The sequence below is a fragment of the Poromitra crassiceps genome, assembly GCF_964638095.1.
Source record: "Poromitra crassiceps genome assembly, chromosome: 3".
Lineage (NCBI taxonomy): Eukaryota > Metazoa > Chordata > Actinopteri > Beryciformes > Melamphaidae > Poromitra > Poromitra crassiceps.
In genome coordinates, this window is record NC_139625.1 from 55,413,543 (window position 1) to 55,440,147 (window position 26,605).

The 26,605-nt window shown below is 43.6% G+C and overlaps 2 protein-coding genes across 2 annotated transcripts in view; both read left to right on the top strand.

Annotated features, from left to right (window-relative positions):
• nol10 (nucleolar protein 10) overlaps positions 1–7,275 on the top strand; it is a 32,567-nt gene extending 25,292 nt beyond the window's left edge. The window contains exons 15-21 of the mRNA XM_083634367.1: positions 3,820–3,899; positions 4,069–4,167; positions 4,793–4,885; positions 5,043–5,219; positions 5,637–5,941; positions 6,172–6,274; positions 6,468–7,275. Of these exons, the coding sequence (XP_083490493.1) occupies positions 3,820–3,899; positions 4,069–4,167; positions 4,793–4,885; positions 5,043–5,219; positions 5,637–5,941; positions 6,172–6,274; positions 6,468–6,644 (1,034 nt within the window). The 3' untranslated portion in view covers positions 6,645–7,275. The remainder of the gene's footprint in view (positions 1–3,819; positions 3,900–4,068; positions 4,168–4,792; positions 4,886–5,042; positions 5,220–5,636; positions 5,942–6,171; positions 6,275–6,467) is intronic.
• Positions 7,276–19,673: 12,398 nt separating this feature from the next.
• On the top strand, positions 19,674–25,396 carry odc1 (ornithine decarboxylase 1). The gene is made up of 11 exons (XM_083632661.1): positions 19,674–19,797; positions 21,020–21,158; positions 21,325–21,463; positions 21,568–21,741; positions 22,346–22,518; positions 22,650–22,866; positions 22,981–23,064; positions 23,401–23,563; positions 23,679–23,794; positions 23,905–24,119; positions 24,236–25,396. Exons 3-11 carry the CDS (start codon positions 21,362–21,364, stop codon positions 24,372–24,374), a joined length of 1,383 nt encoding a protein of 460 aa, XP_083488787.1. The 5' UTR covers positions 19,674–19,797; positions 21,020–21,158; positions 21,325–21,361; the 3' UTR covers positions 24,375–25,396.
• The last annotated feature ends 1,209 nt before the right edge of the window (positions 25,397–26,605 follow it).

Sequence of the window (26,605 nt, forward strand, 5' to 3'; positions counted from 1 at the left end):
ATAGGGATGCACGATATATCGGCAATCATATCAGTATCGGCCGATGTTAGTCATTTTTTAACATATCGGCATCGGTCCAATGTTGCAATGTTAATATCTGTTATCGGCATCAGCCAAAATTTGCATATTGAGAGGAAACGATGCGGTAAATCTATGATCTATGGGTTTTTAAAACGTTTTGGAAATAAAGAAATGCATTACTTTCTCAAATTCACATGTTTTTCAGTGTGTACAAAATTTGATTATCATAGAAACTTGTTTTTATACAGATCATATCGACATCGGTAATATCGTTTAGCGGCCATAACAGCAATGTTAATATTGGTTATCGTATCGGCCAAAATCTTCATATCGGTGCATCCCTAGACAGATATAATTGGATTTTGTAAGAGCTCATTTCTCACCCTGTCTCCTACCATAGCGCCACCGGAAGTTCATCATTTTGCATTTCTATTCTTGGGTTACAATAAAATTAGTATTTAAAAATGAATGTCTCCCACGCAGGAACTATCTCTCCTAAACGGTATCCATCCACTATGTTCTCTTCTCTAAATGTTGGACCCACAGTCAGTTGAAAATCAAATCAGAAGTATCTGTTATTGAATCTGTTCACCAACATATTAAATGTAAGTTTTCACTGTATTTTCATGGCTCATTCAAATGAATAGGAAGTCAAAATCTGAACGCAGAGTAGATTATATTCTAAATGGTGGTCAAGAGCCAAATAACCCCCATGTTAAAACTAAGTGGAATACTGCTTTCAAAAGAAATAGCACACAGCTATAAAACACAGCTCCACAACAAGTCTTTTCCCTTTTCTTCTGAATCACTGTGGACAGTTCATGCATTTTCTCTCTGACTTACCGAGACAGAGGGAGAGCAGACATTACAGAGACAGAGGGAGAGCAGACATTAAAGAGACAGAGGGAGAGCAGACATTAAAGAGACAGAGGGAGAGCAGACATTAAAGAGACAGAGGGAGAGCAGACATTAAAGAAACAGAGAGCAGACATTAAAGAGACAGAGAGCAGACATTAAAGAGACAGAGGGAGAACAGACATTAAAGAGACAGAGGGAGAACAGACATTAAAGAGACAGAGGGAGAGCAGACATTAAAGAGACAGAGGGAGAGCAGACATTAAAGAGACAGAGGGAGAGCAGACATTACAGAGACAGAGGGAGAGCAGACATTACAGAGACAGAGGGAGAGCAGACATTAAAGAGACAGAGGGAGAGCAGACATTACAGAGACAGAGGGAGAGCAGACATTAAAGAGACAGAGGGAGAGCAGACATTAAAGAGACAGAGGGAGAGCAGACATTAAAGAGACAGAGGGAGAGCAGACATTACAGAGACAGAGGGAGAGCAGACATTAAAGAGACAGAGGGAGAGCAGACATTAAAGAGACAGTGGGAGAGCAGACATTACAGAGACATTACAGAGACAGAGGGAGAGCAGACATTAAAGAGACAGAGGGAGAGCAGACATTAAAGAGACAGAGGGAGAGCAGACATTAAAGAGACAGAGGGAGAGCAGACATTAAAGAGACAGAGGGAGAGCAGACATTAAAGAGACAGAGGGAGAGCAGACATTAAAGAGACAGAGGGAGAGCAGACATTAAAGAGACAGAGGGAGAGCAGACATTAAAGAGACAGAGGGAGAGCAGACATTAAAGAGACAGAGGGAGAACAGACATTAAAGAGACAGAGGGAGAGCAGACATTAAAGAGACAGAGGGAGAGCAGACATTACAGAGACAGAGAGAGAGCAGACATTACAGAGACAGAGGGAGAGCAGACATTACAGAGACAGAGAGAGAGCAGACATTACAGAGACAGAGGGAGAGCAGACATTAAAGAGACAGAGGGAGAGCAGACATTAAAGAGACAGAGGGAGAACAGACATTAAAGAGACAGAGGGAGAGCAGACATTAAAGAGACAGAGGGAGAGCAGACATTACAGAGACAGAGGGAGAGCAGACATTAAAGAGATCACGGTACAAAGAGAGATTTGAAACTGGGCCCATGAGGTCTGAGGCTGCGCCGCGCCGTCGTGCCACAGCCTTTTAACTTGTCTTGAACTATGAATCAATCTGAGGCATTTTGCCGCCTCAGGGGTTAGTTAGCACAGGAGGCTAGACTGCCTCAGTAGAGGCCGGCAGAGCGTTTGAGAGGGTTAAGGTAAGCGAAGTGCTGTGTGTGTGTGTGTGTGGGGGGGGGGGGGGGGGGGGAGGGGTGAAGGGTTGAATGAACATGGGAATGCAGGCTCAGCAGTAAAGAGATCAAATGGCAAGGAGAGGAGGAAGGTGGTTGGCTGCTGTGGAATAAAAGAAGAGGAGGGGGCAGGGGAGTTGCTTTACTGTTATGCAACCAGGACGGACAGATCTCTCTCTTTAGTTATGACACCAATGTGCTTTCAGTGGAAGAGCCGCTTCAACATCATCGATCTCCCTCTCTCCTCCTATTGCATTCTCTTGCATTCATTGACCCAATGAATACCTTCATCTAGGGTTGCCAACTTCTTGAAATGGAAATAAGGAACGGGGGGGGGTTGGCGGTAGTGGACTTAAATATAACAATCACATAACTGCAATTGCTTCAGCTTCAACCATTTACACATTATTATTATTAACACAAGCAAACACTTTTGCGCATAGCCTAGTGCTAGATTATCATCCAATAATTTTATTTGGGCGTTGCAAAACAAAAGTTTCTCATTCTTAATAAAACAGCTGTATTAAAAATCAGAATGTATCAGAACAAACCTGGTATGAAAGTTTAAATCATTAGTGCAAAAACATTTTAGATTTCAACTGAAATCGTCTGAACACAACAAAAACAAATGGCATGCTACATTTGTATAGGTACAATGTAAATAGCCTACTCAATGTGCTGTCTTCAGAGTTTAGTTAAATCTAGCAACGCTGACAACACTTCATTGGTCGTGACTCACAACAAACAGAATGAGAGAGGCGCAATCTAGGGTAGTTGAACGTAACATGATGACACCCCAGACAGGGTGAGGGGCAGAGCAGCAGCGGCTGCGGGGTTTACTCACTCAATACAAATAGCCCTTCACTCTTTGTTTCTCCAATACGGGACAAAGCGCGTCCCGTATCAGTTCAATACAGAAAACGTCTTTTTGTTTACAAATACGGGACGATTCCGTATTTTAAGGGACGGTTGGCAACGCTACCTTCATCACTCATACATACACACTTCCCTGTTCCGTGCAAGCATACCTGAATGTGAGCCATGACTAAAGGCCCGAGGCCATTCTGAGTTGACTCATCAGTGTGTGACACATGAGTCTTGAGTCATAATGACACATTCACATTTTGCATCCAAGCTAAGTTTATGGTATCAAAAAAGTGATAATCCTGATCATCCATAATGACGCTGTGGTTCAGATGTGACTTTGGGAAGGTTTCAGATTGTGTGTTGTACAGTACATTAGAGCTCATATCATGGGATGTTAGTTGATCGACGAAAATTGAGCACCAACTTTTTTTTTTAATTATTATCGATTAATCCAGACAATTTTAAGAAAGAAATACAAAAATTATCTGGTTCCAGCTTCTTAAATGTGAATATTTTCTGGTTTCTTTAGTATTCTGTGACAGTAAACTAAGTATCTTTGGGCTGTGAACTGTTGGTCAGAAGATCACATTTGAGGATGTCATCTTGGGCATTGGGGAAAAAGTGACAGATTAACTAATTAATAGTCGAGAAAATAATCAGCAGATTAATCGACAATGAAATTAATTATTAGTTGCAGCCCTATTGTGCATGTTTTAAATTGGTTTGTTGGTTGCCATCAGGTTTGTCGCACCTGGTGGGTTCATCTCTCCTGAGAGCCTACATGCACGGCTTCTTCATGGACATCAGACTGTACCACAAGGTCTGCATTTCAACTCTTTCACCAAGTATTAGTTGTGTTAATACAGCTTAATTTCTTCTCAGTGGCTTTAGATATAGGCTAATGGGATATGACAGATTAAATGTACTGCAAAAGTGTTGCTCTTTAAGGGAACATTTATATTTGATAATGCTGTTTGGTTTGGCTCCAGGTCAAAACCATGGCAAATCCTTTCGCATACGAGGAGTATCGCAAGGATAAGATCCGCCAGAAGATCGAGGAGTCCAGGACCCAGAGAGTGCAGATTAAGGTGAGAGATCCTGACAAATTCTCTCTGCTGTCCACTTTTTAAAACTGTGTTAATAAATGATCTCAGTGATCACAGTGTGTCCATGTTTAAGGTTACAGTTTACCTTCTTTTCCTTTTTTATGAGACAAAGTCAAAGCCATTATTTTGTCTTGCTCCATCAACATATACATATACCTCATATATATAGATATATAGATAACATATAGTATACATATACCTCATTAAACATGATCAATCAACATATACATATACCTCATTAACCTCATCAACATATACATATACCTCATTAACATAATCATTAACCTCATCTACATATACCTCATTAACCTCATCATTAACCTAATCAACATATACATATACCTCATTAAACACGATTTAAGCCCCCCCCCCCCTGCCTTAAGGTCTACGCCTCAATAAAATATCAATTTGTAAAACCAGCTTGTGTGAATGCCTACAAAGTTATCGTTTTTGACAAAAGAATACCCAATAAACCAATCTATTTTATTTTTATTGATATAACTGCTGGTGATCATTATACTTGATGATGACAATGACCACTTTTTCATTTTAAGTTTTGCATGTGTGTGTTGTCCACCCCTCATGGTTTCTGTTCTGACCGAGACAGAAGCTGCCCAAGGTGAACAAGGAGCTGGCACTCAAGCTGATGGAGGAGGGAGATGACGAAGTGGAGCTGGCCGCCAGGAAAAAGAAGGGCAAAGTAGGAGTTTATAGCTCACAAAATCCAGAGATGGTGGAGGGGGAAAACTAAATGTATTTACCGGTATTCAAAATGTATGAATGCCTAGAAAAGGTAACTTGTCACATCACTTGTTCTACACCTGTTTCTGTCACTCCCAAACCTTCCAAACCTCCAGCTCCTTCCCAGCATCCTAGGCGACGACCGCTTCCAGGTGATGTTCGAGAACCCCGAGTACCAGGTGGATGAGCAGAGCGAGGAGTACCGCCTACTCAACCCCATCGTCTCCAAGGTCGGCCAGAAGAGGAAGAAAAAGCTGCGCCTTCTCGCCCAACAGGCCACCGCCGCTCAGCAGGTAACGCTGCGCTTCACTGTTTTTCGCACTACCACTTCAGAAGGACAGTTTCCAGGCCTATTAAAAGTATGTGTAGGGTGGTGTAGCACTCTATTCCCTTGCCTACCAACACAAGGGCGGCAGGTTCACGCTCCTGGTGTTCCACCGGCTTGGTCTCCTGGTGTTACCACCGGCTTGCTCGGGTCACTACAGACACAATTGGCCATGTCTGCGGGTGGGAAGCCGGATTAAGGGTATGTGTCCTGGTTGCTGCACTAGCGCCTCCTCTGGTTGGTCAGGGCACCTGTTCAGTGGGGAGTGGAACTGGGGGAATACTGTGTTCCTCTGCACATACTACATCCTCTTGGTGAAACTCCTCACTGGGGAGTATGTAGAAATGCAAGTTTGCGCTCATTACCTGGAAATATTACTGTCCAGGTGGCTGAGGACGAGGAGGAGCCCGAGGGGCGAGCCAGCTCCGAGGAAGAGAGCTCGGACGATGACAAGAGCTGGGTGGAGGAGGTGAGGGAGCAGCGCAGGCTGCTGCGCGAGGAGGACCGCGACCGGCGGCGGCAGCAGCAGCGGAAGCGGGCGGACCGTGACACTGACCTGCTGGAGCGGGAGCAGAACGCTCCTGACACAGCACGGGGCAAGAAGGCGAGCGAGCCACGCTTCTTCCAGATCAAAGCCGGGGAGGAGTTCCGCAGCTTTGGCGACGTGTCCCGCAAGCAGAAACTACAAAAGTACGTTCCTGGAAACACATTCGATTTCCCATGCCAAAAAAGAATTACAAGTACTCAGTGTTTGAGTCGAACCCAAGTTTCCAATATTTGCATATAGCAGTGAAACCATAGTTTCCAATATTTGCATATAGCAGTCAAACCATAGTTTCCAATATTTGCATGTATATTTCCATGTCTATGTGGAAATATAGTCTGATATAGTCTGAGGAACAGGTCTGTCTGTCTCCCAGGGCTTCTCTGGAGGACCGTCTGAAGTTGGTGGAGCACTCTGGAACTAGCAACATGGCCGACACGGCAGTGGGCAGCAAGCAGGTCACCTTCACCCTCAAAAAGGTAAAGCTGGTCACACGGTGCTGTACGTGGTTCAGCAGACTAACCATGTTACCTAAGACATTATTCAAATCCTTGACCTGTCTCACTCCTGTCTCTCTTGTAAAACATCTCTGTCACTCCTGTGCATCCTGTGTTTCTCATAAACGCAACAATTCACTAAGCTTTTCTCTCTTGCGGCGTTCCTCCTCTCCAGTCAGAGCAGCAGCAGAGGCAGCAGCAGGCTGAGCGGGAGCATCACGAGGAGAGGAAGAAGCTGCGGCGCTCGGCCGGACACCTGAGCAGCGGCCGCGGGAGAGGCTGGGGCGGCGGGAGGGGAAGAGGAGGAGGAGGAGGAGGAAGAGGAAGAGGAAGAGGAAGAGGCCGTCACTGAGGAGGACGAGCCCTATCCCCTGCCTGCCCCCCTAGCTCTATCTTGCTTCAAAGCATTGGCAGTTCCTTCCTGTCTACTCTGGCACGTTTTCAAGTTGTAAAGGGCGCTGGTGTTAAGCCCCAGCTCTGGCTGATGACATGTTGGAGAGACTCTGTCTGCACAACAACTTAACATTTATGGACAGTCGAGCCCATCCTGCTCCTGGGTGGGCTTGGCCACATATTCAGCCGCTTTGTGTAAATTCAACGCACATTGGTAAAACACGATTGCCTCGGAGCGCAACATAACATAATGTATATCATTATCCAAAGCCTCTCAGAGAATATTCGACTACATTCATTTTTAGCATGGGTGGGCCCAGGGGGAATCAAACACGTGTTTAGAGCTGAGAGGACTTGACATGACCTGCTCAACCATATATTTCCTCAGAACTGCAGCTCTGTTTGAGTTCAAAGAAGGGGAGATAAAGTGTGTGTATGTGCATGTGTGTTAAAACAATGTTTTGTATCGTTTACTCCTGGTTAGTATAGTATATTAAGTCTACAATGAGTAACAATGTACCTTAACTATTGATATTTGGTATACCGTGTTTTTATTACTGGCAAAACATCTTCAAAATGTGCATTGACTATTAAAAAAAAACATTTTATTTCCCATACAAGGGAACTTTGTACGAAAGAATTGTTACAGGAAAGCCATACAGTATATCAGATTCATATCCAAAGTTAATGGATACAAGAAGCCAAGCCCATCAAACAATACACTGGAAGAAAGCAATGTTAGTATACGGTAGTTTATGTTCACATTCACTACATTGCATTTACATTGACAAATGTCTTTATACTTTTGACGACATGGTGACATATTTGTTACCAATTGTAAACTTATATGTTTATAAGAAACATCACTGTCTTTATTTCTCTGCCAAAACTGTCTACCAGTTGGTTTTTTAATATCAACGATGAATCATCATCCAACTTAACTGAAAATTGGGCAATTAGAATTAGAATCAGAATTCGATTTTCTACTGAAGGTCAAAATGGTTGGCATTGTGACTACCTACTAGCTTCAGTTAGAAATAAGAGGAAAGAGGGGAGAAACTTGTGAATGAGGAAAGACTTTTTCTCTCTCTCCCTGCCAAGAACTGCAGTTCTTGGAAATAGCAACTGCCTGGGTGTCCCTCCCATCCCCCAGTGTGCTCATGGCGTGAACCGTCTCAATCCAGCATTGGCCCCTTTCAAATGCGAGGGAGGCGCGTTTCGCCCCCTTATGTCGGGCCTGGCCTCAACCCTCATTTATTATTATTACTTAGGCCGGGCCTGGCCTCAACCCTCATTTATTATTATTATTTATGCCGGGCCTGGCCTCAACCCTCATTTATTATTATTACTTAGGCCGGGCCTGGCCTCAACCCTCATTTATTATTATTATTTATGCCGGGCCTGGCCTCAACCCTCATTTATTATTATTACTTAGGCCGGGCCTGGCCTCAACCCTCATTTATTATTATTATTTATGCCGGGCCTGGCCTCAACCCTCATTTATTATTATTACTTAGGCCGGGCCTGGCCTCAACCCTCATTTATTATTATTATTTATGCCGGGCCTGGCCTCAACCCTCATTTATTATTATTATTTATGCCGGGCCTGGCCTCAACCCTCATTTATTATTATTACTTATGCCGGGCCTGGCCTCAACCCTCATTTATTATTATTACTTAGGCCGGGCCTGGCCTCAACCCTCATTTATTATTACTTATGCCGGGCCTGGCCTCAACCCTCATTTATTATTACTTAGGCCGGGCCTGGCCTCAACCCTCATTTATTTATGCCAGGCCTGGCCTCAAACCTCATTTATTTATGCCAGGCCTGGCCTCAAGCCTCATTTATTTATGCCGGGCCTGGCCTCAACCCTCATTTATTCATGCCAGGCCTGGCCTCAACCCTCATTTGAAATCACTGTGCTTTCTCGCTATGGCCCATTTGTTTCAAGCGCCTGACGGCAGCAGCACTGATCTAGTGTCACTAGTCGGGTTATATAACGTTATAAAGTTCAGCCTGACTGAAGAGGAAAACCTAAGACCAGTATGCTATTTAATTAAAATATCCATGTTGCTTTTATGCCTTCGCACAGTGCAATGGGTTTTTCTCAACAAAGAGCAACCTTCTCCTAAAGAAAGCAGAAAATGCAGACTTTGATCTGTGATATTACATAGAGTGGGAGGTGTAATTAGGAATTTCCCTCTGCACATATTTCTTGAAACACACAAGAGGGTTCAGAGCAGGACGGATCCAGTGTCTTCCTCCAATGCTCAATGCATCACATCAAATGTACACTACATTATTTGCCATGCTGCTTGAATGTAATGTCATTTTATTTAGCCATGTCAGCAAGCTCTTCCTCTGGAGCACTTATTGTACTTTGTGATTACTTTATCCTGATCAAAGCACCATGAGCTCAAACCACTGAAAAGCTCTTGACTCCCAGAATATGACCCTGGATACAGTTGCAGAATATGACCCTGGATACAGTTGCAGAATATGTCCCTGGATACAGTTGCAGAATATGTCCCTGGATACAGTTGCAGAATATGACCTTGGATACAGTTGCAGAATATGTCCCTGGATACAGTTGCAGAATATGACCCTGGATACAGTTGCAGAATATGACCCTGGATACAGTTGCAGAATATGACCCTGGATACAGTTGCAGAATATGACCCTGGATACAGTTGCAGAATATGACCCTGGATACAGTTGCAGAATATGTCCCTGGATACAGTTGCAGTCACCTTTTCCAGTAAATCACATGATTGCGTCATTGTGGGTTTGAATCTGGCTTTGTTGAGTACCATCCTTTTCTCTCATCCAACACTGTCACTTTCTATTGTATTCTGTTTAAAGCAAATGTGACTGTCCACACATACAGGTCAAACTCTCCTAAGGGCATAGGTGACTGTCCACACATACAGGTCAAACCCTCCTAAGGGCATAGGTGACTGTCCACACATACAGGTCAAACTCTCCTAAGGGCATAGGTGACTGTCCACACATACAGGTCAAACCCTCCTAAGGGCATAGGTGACTGTCCACACATACAGGTCAAACCCTCCTAAGGCAAGGGCATAGGTGACTGTCCACACATACAGGTCAAACCCTCCTAAGGGCATAGGTGACTGTCCACACATACAGGTCAAACCCTCCTAAGGCAAGGGCATAGGTGACTGTCCACACATACAGGTCAAACCCTCCTAAGGGCATAGGTGACTGTCCACACATACAGGTCAAACCCTCCTAAGGGCATAGGTGACTGTCCACATACAGGTCAAACCCTCCTAAGGGCATAGGTGTCACTTCAAAGCTGTAATTCAGTGGTATTCTTCACAAGGCCTTTCTAGGATGAAGTAAAAGTCATCTTTTTGTCCATGTATATGTTTGAGAGATTACCAGTAGGAGATTTTATTTTATTCGACAATAGAAAAAGCAACAGTACAATAAATACAGAGTCGTATATGTTTGAGAGATTACCAGGAGAGAGTCTGTAACTGAGCCAGGCAACAAAAAGCTCCACTCGAGTTCATCCCATTGTGTTGGGAGACACCGACATAATTATATAAGTTACCCATGCTGCTTCACTGTAGAACAAAAGAATGTGATTTTGCAAAGTGTCAGTGGCTATACTATAGTTGTCCATCTAATTAATGAGTTGCAGGCTAACTGCCCCCTTTTTTCTTTCGTGGTTCTTTGGCGTCACCATGACAACTCAACAATCAGGCCACAGGAAGTGGGCCAACCAATGTTGGCACTTAACCTCGCACAAAGGATGAGGAAACAAACAGGTTTTGTGGAAGAGAAGGGATTGCTGTTTGATATTCCTTGTAGGTCACATGATCACTGATCTATAATAGGAAAGTTTCCTGGTGCAAATTTGTGGCTTACAAGAAGGAAGAAACGCATTTTAACGGCTGCATTCACGTGTCAGATATATTACTAGTGTTCACTCAAATCTACGCAAAATCAACTTGTTTAGGAGAGGGCTCTAAAAGCAGATCAGTCATGCCTTGCAACTTCAATGTTGGTGTTTTTCTTTTTTCCATTTTAATTCTAAGCATGAATTCTAGCATTGGACAACTTGCCTTGGACATACAGTTAGGTCCATATATACCGGTATTTGGACATTGGACACAATCTTCATCATTTTGGCCTTGTACACCACCACAATGGACTTGAAATGAAACAATTAAGATGTGCTTTAACTGCAGACTTCCAGCTTTAATTTGAGGGTATTTACATCCAAATCAGGTGAACGGTGTAGGAATTACATTACAATTAAGGGACCAAAATTGCATTTTAAGGGACCAAAAGCAATTGGACAAATTAACAATCATCCAATGAGTTCTGAAGCATCAAGCATTTGGCTGAAGATGAGCAGATAATATTGCCCGAAACACTTCAGAATGCATCTTGCTGCTGTTGTCAGCAGTCACATCAATAAATACAAGGGAACCAGTTCCATTGGCAGCTATGTAAGGGATAATGTATATTGAGGCGGTGATTACGGGGGAAATAATGACCGACAGGTGGATTGAGCCCGACGCGTAGCGGAGGGCTTAATCGTTCACCTGAAGGTCATTATTTCCCAGTAATCACCGCCTCAATATACATTATCCCGCTTAGAACACGGCCTACAACTAAATCATTCAATAATCTGACAAAAATAATTATTCAAATAGATTTTTTAATAGCGTTTTCAACGGCAAAGCGGTTTCATTCGTAATTGGCACACAAGACACCACAGCTGCAACTGGTTGGCCTAATTAGTAGTGTTTGCTGACAAAAAGCTCTTATCAACTGATTAATCCAGGTGTGGCAGAGCAGCGGTCGGTTGTCGAGAAATAATGACCGGTGAATATTGTTGATTGACCAATCAGAATCGAGTATTCGAGAGAGCCGTGTTCTAAACAAGTATAACCTGACGCTGCCAGAGAGAATCCAGCTGGCTTGCAAGGTTAATACATACAACTATGGCTGTCAATGGAACTGGAAGACAGTCATACATGCCCACTTACTGTGGGCATGTATCACTGTCAATAGAACTGGTTCCCTTGTATTTATTGATGATGTGACTGCTGAAATGAGTCATAAGTAGATCAATCTGGGAAGCCAGAGTCTATCAGGGCCCAGATTGTAAATAGATCTTCTCAACACGTCTGGTGTGGTTATGTCACTGCAAAACACGAAGAAAACCTACCCTACCATCTCCCGTGGCTTTTCCAACTTCTTCCATTGGGAAGGAGGCTTCACAGCATCAAGTGTAGAGCCGCTCAGCTCTGAAACAGCAGCTACCAATCAAGTCTGTCAACATGGCGATAAAGCATTGAATCTTAAATCTCATTTCTTAAAAATCTCCACTTGTCCTTATTTTATAAAGTCAATTGGACGATGTGCCAATGTCAGAAACCGCGGCGGAGAGAATATAAAGCATTGATCCTTCTCTTCAGTCCATGTCTTTTTTTCTCCAAAGGGATAAAAGGAGTGAAATGCGCCGATGTCAGCTCTTTTCCACCCAGCTTCAGGCCAACACAGAGAAGCACAAAAGAAGTTCCATTGGAAATACCATCACATTTTTTTGACTTGCTCTCCACACTGCCGAGGGAACTAACTCTGGGCAACTCAACCTTGAACGAAGAAGAAATGATGAGTCAGCAGAGAACCAGATTAAACAACTCTCCTCTCATCGCTGGAGGCCCGGGGCGTTGATAGCTGCTCACAGATGCCTGCTGCACGGTCCAGCCCAAATTCAATTCTGAGAACCTAATAGTGTTGATGTCATTTTGATTAGATCTATGCATAATTATGGCTTCAAATATTATTCACATCTAGTCTTTAATTAAAAACTAGAAATACCGCATCGTGGTTGTATGTCTCCGCCAACAAGTGAGCAGTCTCCATCCATGTCTGTCCAGACTCATACAAGCACAAAGACCTTGAAGCCCACAGCACAGTGGTGTGGCCATTCAGCCTTATGGCACTTTAGGCAATGTTTGGGAGTACCTCAACAACACGGCTAATCGTTTTCAACATGGAAAATGGTCCTACCCCAAAACCACCGACATCCCCCCAACCACTCCCCCTTACCCACCCCTCGAACCCCAACTGTCTACGACCTTTCTATCCCTAACTACGGCCCCTTTCCCCTAGCCCCACCCCTCACCATGGTCCGTCCCACCACCAAGAGCCCCCTACCCACTCCCTCTACCCACCCCTCGAACCCTGACTCTCTACGACCTTCCTATCCCTAGCCCCGCCCCCTTACTGATAGTGCACCCTCCCACCATCCCTAGACATTCTCCCAAACCACCCCTCGAATCCCGACTCTCTAGGCTATGACCTTCATATCCCTAGCTACAGCCCCTTTTCCCCAGCCCCGCCCCCCTTCATTGACGCTCACACCCCTTCCCACCACCCATAGCCACTGCCCCTACACACCCATCGAATCCCAACTCTCCACGACCTTCCTATCCCTAGCTATGGCCCATTTTCCCTAGCTCCGCCCCTTTCCCTCACCACGCCCCCTCCCACCACCCACACCCTCTACCCCAGGGGTGTCAGATTAGATCATGTGAAAATGCCGGGGGGCAGGTGCTTCTCGCATCATATGGGTTATAAAAAAAATAAAAAATCACATACAATTGTACTAAGTATTTTGTTTACCATGTGAAAACATTAGTTCTGCCTGTGCTGTTCCTACTTGGTGCTTGTACAAACTGTATGATAGTGCTGTCATCTTTAGTATAGGTGAAGGGGAAAAATGCAAATTGAACTTGCTTAACCATATACTGTGTGGAAGGCCACATAGTATATTTTGAGAGAGAAGCTGAGGGCCACTTAAAATCTGTCTGTGGGCTGCAATTGGCCCCAGGGCCGGACTTTGGACATGCCTGCTCTACCCACTCCCCCTTACCCACCACTCGAATCCCGACTCTCTACAACCTTCCTATCCCTAGCAATGTCCCTTTTTACCTAGCCCCGCCCCCTTCCTTGATGGAACAGACATGCAACCACTGTGACCTTGAACTTTGACCTTTGACCACCACGAGATGTTTCTGCACTGGTGGTCCACCACCAGAAAGTACAAAGAAGATGGAGAAGAACTTCAGAACACTAAGTTAGAAGTATGACTTCAGAGCGACTTCAGAATGAATTGAAGAAAGTATCCTCCTGCATTCAGGTGCCCAGAGCAGACTTGGCCATTCATAAATTCCTATTACAGTATGTGCACTAAAATGGGTAAAATGAGAGAAAAGATGTGTGGTACAGAAAGCGTGGACAGGCATCATGAATGTCAGATCCAGATAACCTCGACAAGACAATAAAGTAGCCTGTAGACACAGGATGACATCAGCCTTGTAAATGAACTGCCATGACATGGCAAGTTAGCAGAGACCCACAGGCCCAAACCCTCAATTCCCTCTTCTTCTTCTTTTGACCGCCGCTGCGCTGCGGTAGCGAGCCAGACACCACAGCACAGCACAGCACTGGGAATGACCTGAAATTACAAGCCACCCACTCGCTTTCCGTCTGTCTGGCTCTGTGCGTTTTGTGAACGTTGAACTTATGTATTCACCTTTGATACGTTGTTGCATCTATATATAGACACAAACACAGACATACAGACTTGTAAATTAATTGCAGAAGGCACAATTTACAACGATGCTCTTCGAGTGACTCTGCCTGGTCGAGGATCAGTGATGTGAGCGGTCACTGGCTTTTAACTCTCCCCAGCTGTCTGGGTGCTGTGTGTGGCGTCATGAGAGCTAAGTTCATTAAGTTATCACTGTGTCAACACGCGCGTGGGGGCTCGCCCCTGTCAAAGCCGCCCTGCGTCACATGGTCTGACCACCACACAAAGAAATACCATTAAGGGAATTGAGGTCAGGTCTTAATGGATTTAAACTTTTAAAACTTTGGTAACACTTAATATGAAGGTATTCACCATTAACTAGTTGCTTATTAGCATGCATGTTAGTAGCACATTGGCTGTTTATTAGTCATTAAAAAACACTTAGTAATGCCTTATTCTGCATGACCATATACAACTACTAGGCCATTCATTAAGAGTTTCCCCTCCTAATTAATGCCTAATTGATAGTCAGGATGTTGTACATGAATTATTTATGATCTTAATATGCTTTGCTCAGTATGGCCCTCATAAGGTGGTAGTACCACATTAAGATCATAATTCAACAGCTTCCCTACTTATGATCAATAAGCAATAATTATGTGTAATATGTAATTATTTGTGGGAAAACTCTTAGTTAATGGCCTAGTAATTGTAGAATATGGCCATGCAGAATAAATGTTTTAAACAGCCAATATGCTACTAATATGCACTACTGTATAGTTAATGGTGAATATGTGTACCCAAAACCTCTTATGAAGCCTTCAATGATCCCTAACCCCTCATTGATCTCTGGTAATCATATCTACATCCTTATTTTGCATTTAAAATACTATCCCATGGGACTTCTGGACATATAGACACTAGACAGACTAAACACCGGTAATCCCAAAGTTGTGACCTGCAGCCAGCTAGACTATCACCTACGTATTAGCTGTTTGCAAACACGGCCTGAGGAGAGACACGTCTCTAAATCTGACCCACAGTGCGGCGGTGTTCATCACGTGTCATCCCACTGGACAGATTTGTGATATGTTTAATTTTAATCAACTGATTTCAGCTATCCCAATTAATTGGAAAAGTTTTGATGCAGACAGCAAGTTTGCACCTACTACTAGGTCTCAGAAATGGCTATAGGACAAAGATAAATAAATAAATTTATAATTTCACTCTACAGAGCAGAGGTCTTATTGCATTCCCACATACAGCCTGCTCCTTTTGGGAAAGTGAATTTAATACTTTGATACCTTGGAAACATTTTTTCAGAACAATTTATAAAACAACAATTGATTCCTATTCCAGAATGTTTCAATTGAAGATATTTAAAAAAATTACTGCTACTAAAAACTGATTTGGTATTGAGGAAACATCACTATGTAGATTCTGTAAGGAGGAAGTGGAAGACCAGTTGCATTTCACGACCCGAGGAAGACTAGCTGTCGTCCAGGCGGCAGCTAATGGGGATCCTTTTTAATAAACAAAGAAAGATTTGTTTTTTTTATTGCCCATATGTGGCAAGCTTGTGGACCAAAGTCCAGGATTGGTTCAGTCCACTTGGGATTTATTTTGAATTTAAACCCATCAATATTTTGTTGGGCGTTCTGAACGAAAACACCCTCCAGATACTAAAACACAATTGTCTTACTGGGGACCGTGGGGTGCAGCATAACAAGAAGTGGAAGAGGGTATCCTCCAGTGAGGAGTGGGACAATGACCGATGTTGATGGGGTCCTACCGGATTACGCTGTGTTATCATTATTGTATTTCTATGTGATTTTTGTGTGTTGTTGGTCATTTTGTTTCTGGTTTTGTCTTTTCTTTCTGTTATTGTGTTGTCATGGTGTTGTAGTGTTTTGTTATGGGGGGGGGGGGGGGGGGCATGTCAGTAGGGCCATGGGGGGAAACGAGAGGATGTCCCCCTCACTGACCACGCATCTATGATGAGACACTGCCGGAATGTGTACTAGAATGTTCTAAAAAAAATAAACATGTGTGTTGATTAAAAAAATCTTAAATAATTGGATGGTGTTGGAAATGTCAAACTGAGTGCTGTTACTCTTGAAGAGGAAACCTTTGGAGTAGCCACCCAAGTTCACACTGCCTTGACTTTGCTACAAATGCAGTCAGCATGCAATCCATTTTCTTGTGATCACAAACCAAAATGGCACTGACTGCAGTGTGTCATTGTGCAACTATGGACCAGCAGCTGAACAATGACACAGTCAAGAGCTGCACAAAGCCAGATGCAGAAGTACACATGCACAGCACTGTATCTTGTGGGCGGCCAATGACAATCATCATCCTTGTCTTTCATGAGGCCTTGCAAATGTGGGGGTCAGGCCACAATGGTCCACAGTGGTGATAACAGAAAGTCCACACAGAGTGAGAGATAGACATTACACAAGAGGAGAAGGAGAGGGGTGAAGGACAGGGTAGAGAGAGAGAGTTTTGTTTCACATCTATTTAGTGGAAGAGAGAGACAAAGGGAAATGGCTGAGGAGGAAAAACGTGATACTTTATAAACTCAACTCAGGGTCACTAGTCGCTACATACCAAGTACCCCGTGGTTTTAAACAAGCAAATAAATGTTTGTGGTAAGTTAATTAGCAATCAAGCTGCCTCCACCCGCTGCTGGGTGGAGGGGGCGCGCCTGCTAAGACAAGATGAGATAAAAGGGAAGGAACTGCGATGGAGGGAAATGAAATTGCAGATTGTGTCTTCATATCAGCTCGCCCCTTCCCCTCACTTCAATGGTTACGCCCCCATTCTGAAAATGGCTGCGCTTCCTACTTTTTGACAAATAAGCTATGTGGAAAAATGACTTCATTCCCGAGCTGTGCAGAAAAGTTTAATGGAAATCCTGTTGCGCAAAGAGGAGCATGCCAACTAGATTGTGGCTTCAAGACCTGGAAAACGTATTAAGTTAAGCCCACAGATATGTGGCCCTAAGTTTCCTGTCAGTGTCTTTGAACTGAAGCCTGCACTACATTTCCATATGTACTATTAGGTCATGCTAACCAGATTCTTCATTTTCCTCCGGTTGGTAATGTCTGCTTGCGGCCCAAATGTCTCTGAAAGCAACATTTGGACTGATTGTGCAGTATGGGCGAAATCTCTGGGAGACAGGAATTTGTGGTGTGTGTGGGGGGAATAAACATTTTACTGCATTACTTTATGCCTTTTATAACCTTGCACACCATGAGGTTGAGTGAAGTTAGAGCTTTTTCCTCACGATCATACTGTAATCCAATTTAGATAAGGATTATGCATATCACTGCCATCACAAAAAAGGCCCATCAGTGGTTGTTCTTCCTGCGGCAGCTGAGGAAACACAAACTGCCACAGAAAACGTTGGTCCAGTTCTACACGGCCATCGTGGAGTCCATCCTCACCTCATCCATCCATCACTGTCTGGTTCGCCGCCTCCACCACCAAGGACAGAACCAGACTGCAGCGGATCATCCGAGCAGCTGAGAAAACCATCGCCTGCAACCTGCCGTCTCTGCTGGATCTGTACCACTCCAGAGATCATCAAGGACCCCTCCCACCCTGGCCACCACCTGTATCAAAGACTTCCATCCGGTAAGAGGTTCCGGTACGTCAAGACCAAAACCTCACGCCATCTTAACAGCTTCTACCCCATGGCTGTGAAGCTCTCCAACACCCGCCCCCCCTCAAATCCCACTAAATGCACAACACTATGCTTCTCTGTCAATACCTGTAACCCCATGTGCAATACTAAAGCTCAAGTCATTACTCTGCTGCTACTATTGGGCACCTTTCCACTGTATATATTGTGCTACTCTGTTATCTCATTACTGCTGCTATATCATGCACCTTATCACTGTACATATTTTATTACTCTGACTGTCACTTATCTGCAAACCATGTCAACACAAAGCTCACTTACTGCTGCTACCTCTGATGCACCCTGACCCTGTAAATATTCTGTAAACAGCTAACTTAAGCTACCTCACCTAGCTGACAAGTCTGTTAAATACTCTGTTAATACTGTTTATATCTGTTAATACTGTCTATATCTGTTAATATCTGAATCATTGTATCATATTTTATAATCTCTTTAGATCCTTTATATTTTATTTGTTTATGTCTTGTTTATTCTTATCAATGTTAATGAGCACCAACCACACCATGTCAAATTCCTAGTATGTGAATAATTCTGATTCTGATTCTATTACCGTTGGGTATCACGCAACTTGTGTGTATGTGTGTATGTGTGTAACTATATCCAGAAAATTTGTCTGGCCTGGGTTAGTGTGCATGAGTGTGCTACTGCTAAGTGCTAAGAGGTGGCGTCGTACTGACAGGCAGGTGTTTGTGTGTCATGTTGTGGCCTGTAAACTCACCAGACAAGGGTCAACAACTGCCGGGGAGACTGCACAGACTGGACTCCGGCCATCTGGGGTCATTGAGGACCTGCTGTCAAGCGGATGGCCACCGTCTGCTGGTGTGAGTGAATGAGCGTCTCTGGGATTAGAAGTAGAGACTGCACATGCTGCTGGCTGGCCTGAAATCAAACTCCATTGCAGAGGCTAAAAGGATCATCATGAAGTCAATTTAATTTAGGCCCACAAGATGTTCGTCACAAGGTCCTCTGAAAACCCACGAGCCAACGGTCTCATAATGAAGCTGTGGAATGTGAAATGACATTTCAGGATAGGAATCTAATGCTGCAGCCTGCAGACTAGCGGCTGTATTCAAAAACTCTGCCACCAGTTCAAAGATAGCCTACTAAAAAAAAGTTGTAATGCTAAACCACTTTTCTGTGGTGGCTAATTAATTTAGCACAAAGAAAGTTGTATTTGAACTAAAATCACTTAATGAGCGAATAGTGTAATCTAGCTAGTGTAGAATCAAACCACTGCATTGAATATGCATACATGCAGCATTTTCAGCACACGTTTGATATATTGCACAGCAAAGAACACGTTTCCAGTAGGCTATGGCCGAAAAATAATACTGCAATTTTACATCAAAGAATAATACTGCAATTTTACATCAAAGAATAATACTGCAATTTTACATCAAAGAATGCAATTTTACATCAAAGAGACAAGGTTGCTGGCTTATATAGCCTATTCCCCCTGGACCTTTCTCAGTAGGTCCGGAAACTTGGCTGCAGTGACAGACAGTAGGCTACAGTATGTAGCCTATGTGTTTTATGTGTATAGTACTTTTCTAGCGGTCTTTACCCAACATGTGGAGTCGACTGGGGTGACGAGACTAAACCGGTTCATACGTAGATGGGAGGCCGGTTTCAGCTGGCTGCGTTGCCTTGGTAACGAGATCTCTATAAATACTGTGGCTGTCCTTTATCAGCCCTCCACTCAGTTTGAACCGTGGCAGAAAGGCGAGCTCAAAGCGGACTCCAGTGCGAAGGGGAACTAGACATTTTCTTTTTATCCCAGAACTCTCGTCTAATGGACAGACTCTTTGTAAATGCTTTTTAAGGTAGGCCTGATAGCCTGGTAGCTTTCAAGTTGACACAATTTGCTAACGTTAGCGGCATGTACGTCATAATTGTAGTGCTTTTGGCTAACGTTATTTCAGTAACGTTAAGGTTTATGGCGGCTTGAAGTTATGTTTCATATAACGCACTTTGAGAAAAGTCTAAATTGCGAGGTTAAAGCGAGGTAACCAGCCCACGTTAGCATACGACGTGGCTGATCACAGAGGTGTGGTAGACCATGTGGTAACTTTACCGTTCTCGTGGTCTTTGGGTTATGTTAACTGACTTTACCCAGCAAACGCTAGACGGCGATAAGGCATTTCAGCACGATTGATAACTTTTAAGCTAATCTAACACATCACATACTTTAGAAGCTGTTCAAATCGACGCCGCATGGCATGAATTATTGCTCAGCAGCGCTCCAACCGGAACCGGCAAATGTACGTCATTGCGTCATGCGCTATAGCCTAATATGCGTCATTTGTGTGAATCATCGATTGGTTCTTTACATGCCATTCTTAAACTGAATGCCCACGTGACCTTATATATATGGCAATGCACGTGACTCATGGTGTTCGCTATTACATTGTCATCATGACAGACTGAACCAAATCATGAATGACTATTTGATCTGTTTTAGTAGGCTACTAGTACTACACATTTCTTACCATCTAAAGTAAATATTAACAGATCTAGTAGACAAATCAATAACTTCATGTGTCCTGGAAGCCACATGCCACTGTTTCAGGCGAGAACTTCATTCATTCATATGTACCCAACATTTAATCCTGGAGACATGTGCCCATGTATTAACCATGTGAACACACGAAAAGTGTGCTCTGTGCTGCACCACTTTACACACAGGTTTCTGAATTTATACAAATCCCCAGGTCGTGAGAATGTGTATACCAGTACACATCTCTCACACCATGCATACTGTACACAGTCGTCTGAGTAGTGTGGTGTGGCAAAAAAAGGATAATGTGTATAAGTGTGAATTTGGCTGACATTTTATTTTTTAGCTTTTTGGGGCTTACATAATGGCTTACAGATTTCTACAACTAAATATAGAGTTTTATACATTTGGCCCCTGGACTCAAAACTTGTCCTCAAAGTTGTTGGTACTGAAAGACTGTTCTTTTCTGACCAAGGTTTTGTGACGTTTTCTAAAGTAAATCTGCATGTTTAAGTCTAAATCCTGGCAACCTCTGCTCTTGTTGACAGAATAATCAGTCTAGGAAAGCACACACTGGCTACTCAACAGGCCCCGGCCTTGAGTCTTATCTGAAAGGATTCAACTTCACTGGTGAGCCACCTTGGCTGCTCTGCACCTGATAAAAGCTACGCCTCATCTCGTATCAAAGTAAGTGTCTCACAAGCTGTTTATGACCTGACAAAAATACTTTCATGCAGATACTGTAACAAAATTGTGCATTGAAAATGAATGGGAATGACACGGTTACACCTTTCCCTGAGGCAATTAAATTCACAAAAGACTGTCGTCACACCCAACCATTTCTCTCTTCCAGTTTTTCTAGTGACCAATCAAAAGGCCTTTTTGCAAACATGGACAATCCCACTCCTGCTGAGATTGAATTCTCTTTCCTGGAGGAGGGCTTCTCTGCCCGGGACATCGTTGACCAGAAGATCAATGATTCATCCATGACGGTAAGCCTGTTTTGAATGGTTTAATTATCTTGAAGGATGTAGTTTTTGTTATGGGGCTTTCTGTATTAAGCTCATGTATCCCCCCGTTTATCCCATCTCTCCAGGATGACCGGGATGCCTTCTACATCTGTGATTTGGGGGATGTGCTGAAGAAGCACTTGCGCTGGGCAAGAGCCTTGCCTCGCATCACTCCTTTCTACGCCGTCAAATGCAATGACAGCCGGGCTGTGGTTATGACGCTCGCTTCTCTGGGAGCTGGCTTTGACTGTGCAAGCAAGGTGCGTCTTCACCTAGTCTAGTCTTGTTTATTGATATTACAGTTGGCTCTCAAAGGGCTTTACATTCTTCTTCTGGGTGTATTGTACTTTGTTTATATAGCCTTACCTGCTTCTCTTTAATACACTGTACATTTTAATTACTCTTTGTGCTATTTGTATTTATTTTTGTATATTATAGACTTCCCTTCTCTGTGCGCGGCTGTCCCATGTCAATTGCTGCACCTCACAGCTCATTTTTGGTGGAACACAGTCATTGGCTGATTGAATGCACTGCCCCTGTTACTCACCTGTTGGTAGTCCTTTAAAATGCCTCCCTAGCCTCTGTCTGTCATGACTCTGATGAAGACGCATTAAGTCCCCTACTCTGCACCTCAATAAAAGCTATCTAAATGGTCCGAGCTCCTCCAGTTTTCTTCATTCTACTTTAGGGATTGACATACCCTTAGAGAGCTCGATCGACAACAGAATGACTGTTTGAACACAAAATATAAGATATATTGGTGCCCATAAAGAGACCAACAGGGACAAGTTGCCTTCAAACCATTTCTTAAAATGTGATTTATTCCGTTGTGTGTGTGTGTGTGTGTGTGTTGTCCCACTCCAGACGGAGATCCATCTAGTCCAGTCTCTGGGAGTGGATCCAAACAGAATCATCTATGCCAACCCCTGCAAGCAGGTTTCTCAGATCAAGTATGCCTCCTGCCACGGTGTCCAGATGATGACCTTTGACAGTGAAGTGGAACTCATGAAGGTGGCCCGCTGTCATGACAACGCCAAGTAAGCAATAGCCCCTTCACAGCAGCACAATGCCCCCTTTTCATTTGCATGCTCTGTGAAGGCATCAGCAGAGTTTTGAGTTGTCAGATTAAAGGTACCTGCCTTTAACACAGATTTGACTTTGTGTCTAGGCTTGTGCTGCGTATTGCCACAGATGACTCGAAGGCAGTGTGCCGTCTGAGTGTGAAGTTTGGGGCCACCCTCAAGGCATGTCGGGGCCTCCTGGAGCGGGCCAAGGAACTGGGGCTGGATGTGATTGGTGTCAGCTTCCACGTTGGCAGTGGCTGCACTGATCCAGAGACCTACAGCCAGGCTATCTCTGATTCCCGTTGTGTCTTCGATATGGGGGTGAGCGGTACACACATGAATGTGGAAGTGATTGACCTCATGTACACTTCTACTGAGGAAATTAGTTCTCACTTAGAGCAGCAAGTAAAGTCGTGTTCATCTTGTGTCCTCTAGGATGAGCTGGGCTTCAACATGAACCTGCTGGACATCGGAGGAGGATTCCCTGGTTCAGATGATGTCAAACTCAAATTTGAAGAGGTATCCTTATTCAGTCCTTTTGATTTAATAAAACATAACTGAACGGGCTCTGTCAATGCCTAGGTGGTTAATTTTAGCTACATGCTGAGAATCAGTAGTACTGGGACTAGAAAGAGCGGGGTTAGCACTTGAATACCAAGTGTGTATTATACAGATTTGGGTCTGCATTTTTGTCACTTTTAAAGACTTTGATATGCCCTAAATAACATTAAGGCATTTTAACTTCATCCTTGGCTCTGAGTGCCTGAAGCAAGGCAATAGGCTTTCCGTTTGGTTCATGTTGATATTATACAGACTTGTTGTGTGGTACCTGACTGTGGTCTTCTTCTTTGCCAGATAACTGCAGTAATCAACCCGGCCCTGGACAAGTACTTCCCAGTCGACTCTGGCGTGAGGATCATTGCTGAGCCAGGCCGCTTCTATGTGGCCTCTGCTTACACCCTGGTGGTCAACATCATTGCGAAGAAGGTCATCATGAATGAGCAGTCGGCGTCTGATGGTAACAGCTGTGATTTAGAGGGGTTGGGGGAGGTGCAATGTTTCTCCTAAAAATGAGAATTGTCAATTGTAAAGTTTCTCAAAAGTAACCGGGATTGTTTATGGTTTTGGCACAGAGGAAGACGATGGGGCCAATGACAGGACCCTGATGTACTATGTCAACGATGGAGTGTACGGTTCTTTCAACTGTATACTCTATGACCACGCTCACTGTCTGCCAGTCTTGCACAAGGTAAACTAAATCTGACACCTAAAATTATTAAAGTTTCTCATTTTACTATTGGATCAATAAAAGTTAAAATACTTTCAAATGGCCAACCTTTTTCTTTAACCCACCACCAGAAGCCAAAGCCAGATGAAGTGATGTACCCTTGCAGTATCTGGGGCCCGACGTGCGATGGCCTGGACCGCATCGCAGAGCAGTGCAGCCTGCCCGACCTGCAGGTGGGTGACTGGTTGGTGTTCGAGAACATGGGTGCCTACACTGTGGCTGCCGCCTCCACCTTCAATGGCTTCCAAAGACCTGACATGCACTACGTCATCTCCCGCCCCGCCTGGTGAGTATAGGCCTTTCACTCATCCCCATGTGCATGCTTGTTGCTGCTGGGGAGAAATGTCTGTTTGTCATAGTTTTTCTACAAAATCTAAACTCCTCTGCATTTGTCTTCTCTAGGAAACATGTCCAGCAGATCTGTACCCAGGGCATGCCAGCTCTTGCAGAGGAGTCTTGCCTGGCCGGAGTGCCAGCCTGCTGTGGCAGAGAGAGCGGCTTGGAGATGCCCACCAAGCCCTGCCAGACCCACGTGGTTTAACTGCATGCAACGCCGCACTGTTCCCCAGATCCAGCATTCAGTGTCATTAATAATGTACTTGGAGGTTCTTGTTAACTGTACTTGGAGGTTCCCATTTTGTTTGTTCTTTTGTTTTCACAAATTTACTCGCAACATTGAAAGGCCAGTTACTTGACAGGAGAATGAGAGGGACATGTTGCACACATTTCTCTGTTCTGTCTGGAAGCTGGGGATCATTTAACTGAGGCTGAATCGCTCTCTTGAGTGTCTCTGTGGGTTCGAGGCAGACTGTTAACAGGGCAGCTGTTGGCTTGGACATGTTGCTAAAGCCGTCCCACCCAGATTAGGGAGGGCTGATTATAAGAACTGTGGTGATGCAGGTAGAATCTGTTTACTGAGCTGCAAAAGTGTGGGGAAAGAAACAGTTGCTGCCTTGCACTGCAAAATAAACCTTACCTAGGTCTCATCTCCCATCAACCTAGGAAATTCAACCACCAGTCCAAGGTTTGAAGGGTTACTCATAGGCTGTTAATTAGTAATATCAGATTAGTAGTAGTAGCAGCTGCCTTATAGGTAGTAACTAATTAAAATTTACCCAAGATTCCTAATTGGGGGTAATATTAAACACTATCTCCCCCAAAGCCCTGTTACAGCTGAATCCACATCCCCGATCAAGTGACTCACAATGAGCTGGTTTATTTCCTCAGGAAAGGCTGCTACGTGTATATTTATCTTATTCCACGATCTCCACTTCTGTGCAGAACCCCTTAACATGAACTACAGGGACTCAACAAGCAGACTGTCCCTCTCCTCTTCTCTTCTTTGTGTTTATGTGTATGTTATGTAACCATTTTAGTAAGAAGTAAGCCTGTTCATATTAATGAGCAATAATGATTAATGATGCATTTTAAAATGGATACGAAAGAGACGGGATTGCACATTTATAATGCTTTCCTATGGAAACTTTTTTAAGTTTTGTATTTCTTTTTTAAATAAATAAAAACATTAGGTGCAGAGCCAACTTGTGATCCGCCTAGATCTAACATGGTATTGTGTGCATTTGACACTTTATTGACCCTGGGGGGGAGGGGTGGTGGTGGATATAGATAGATCGATAGATATGGATTTGATTCAAGTTACTATGACTAATTTTGAACTGCATTCTCCACATACTTTATGTGGATGAGCATTACACCACCTAGTGTTTGCAGTAGGTAACACTGGGATGTTGACATTATGTGACATCCTCATAGCTTCATAGTAGAGTGTATATTGCTTAAATATGCAGGCTACCTTCACCAATGGCAGCTGTGTTATGGATGAATCTCCAAACAGAAATGGCCTGCTCTACTGAAGTGATCCAGTTTATTGCTTACTTCCAACACGTGCCAGGTCATTTACATTCACCTGCCTGCACAGCATCAAAACACAGAAAAAGAAGAAAGTATCCCCTCCCTGAAACAGTATTTATGTACTGTTTTTGAAACTTGTTGACTGTCTTTGGAATGTGATGTATCTCTAAAGTCCATTCCTGATCTGTCCATTTTTACAAGGCCAAAACTGGGCTGTATAACATGTCAAATAAGGAGTCCAACTCCTTCCAAAGTTATAGTAAATACTTTTATACGGTACATCGATTCATAGACTTGTACCTATACAAATTCACATTAAGTAGGCCTACACAATTGAATGTGTAGTAATATCTGCTGCAACAACCCAGATGTGGTAGTGATCTATCCCTTTCTTTAATCTTTACCATAAATAGCTGCAGTTTTGCACATGTTCAGTGTCTCATCAGAGTATTTACATGTTGGATATCATTGGTCAGACCTGGACAGCTGGCAGAATCAATATCCCACATACCTGTTTTAAAGGTACCGACTATTAGCTTTGTGTTAAGTGATATTCAAAGGGTGGGGGGGGGGGCAGGATTATGACATCATCACTCATCAGTCTTATGACATCGATGATGTCACAATGCCTCCTATGACATCAGTGGGACAAAAATGGAATCAAACAAACATTGCTTACTTGCTCCCTTTTATAATAAGATTTCACTGTTTTCCTACTGGAGTTTTGTTTTGGAGAATTTTGTACAAAACTCCTCTTTGTCTATATAAAATTAACACTCCACTACTATAGCAGGCCTGAATGCCTCTATGGGAAAAGCACAAAGCAAAGAGATGTGAACTTCAATTTATTGTAATGGATCATAACCACAAGCAAAGAGAAGGCAAAACACATTGATTTTG

What these genes read in the sequence shown, in the direction of transcription:
- odc1 (XM_083632661.1), top strand. Translation starts at nt 21,362, where the DNA reads ATGGACAATCCCACTCCTGCTGAGATTGAATTCTCTTTCCTGGAGGAG. An exon ending in TCAATGATTCATCCATGACG is followed by an intron (nt 21,464 to 21,567) that starts GTAAGCCTGTTT and finishes CCATCTCTCCAG; the next exon opens with GATGACCGGGATGCCTTCTA. An exon ending in TCAAACTCAAATTTGAAGAG is followed by an intron (nt 23,065 to 23,400) that starts GTATCCTTATTC and finishes CTTCTTTGCCAG; the next exon opens with ATAACTGCAGTAATCAACCC.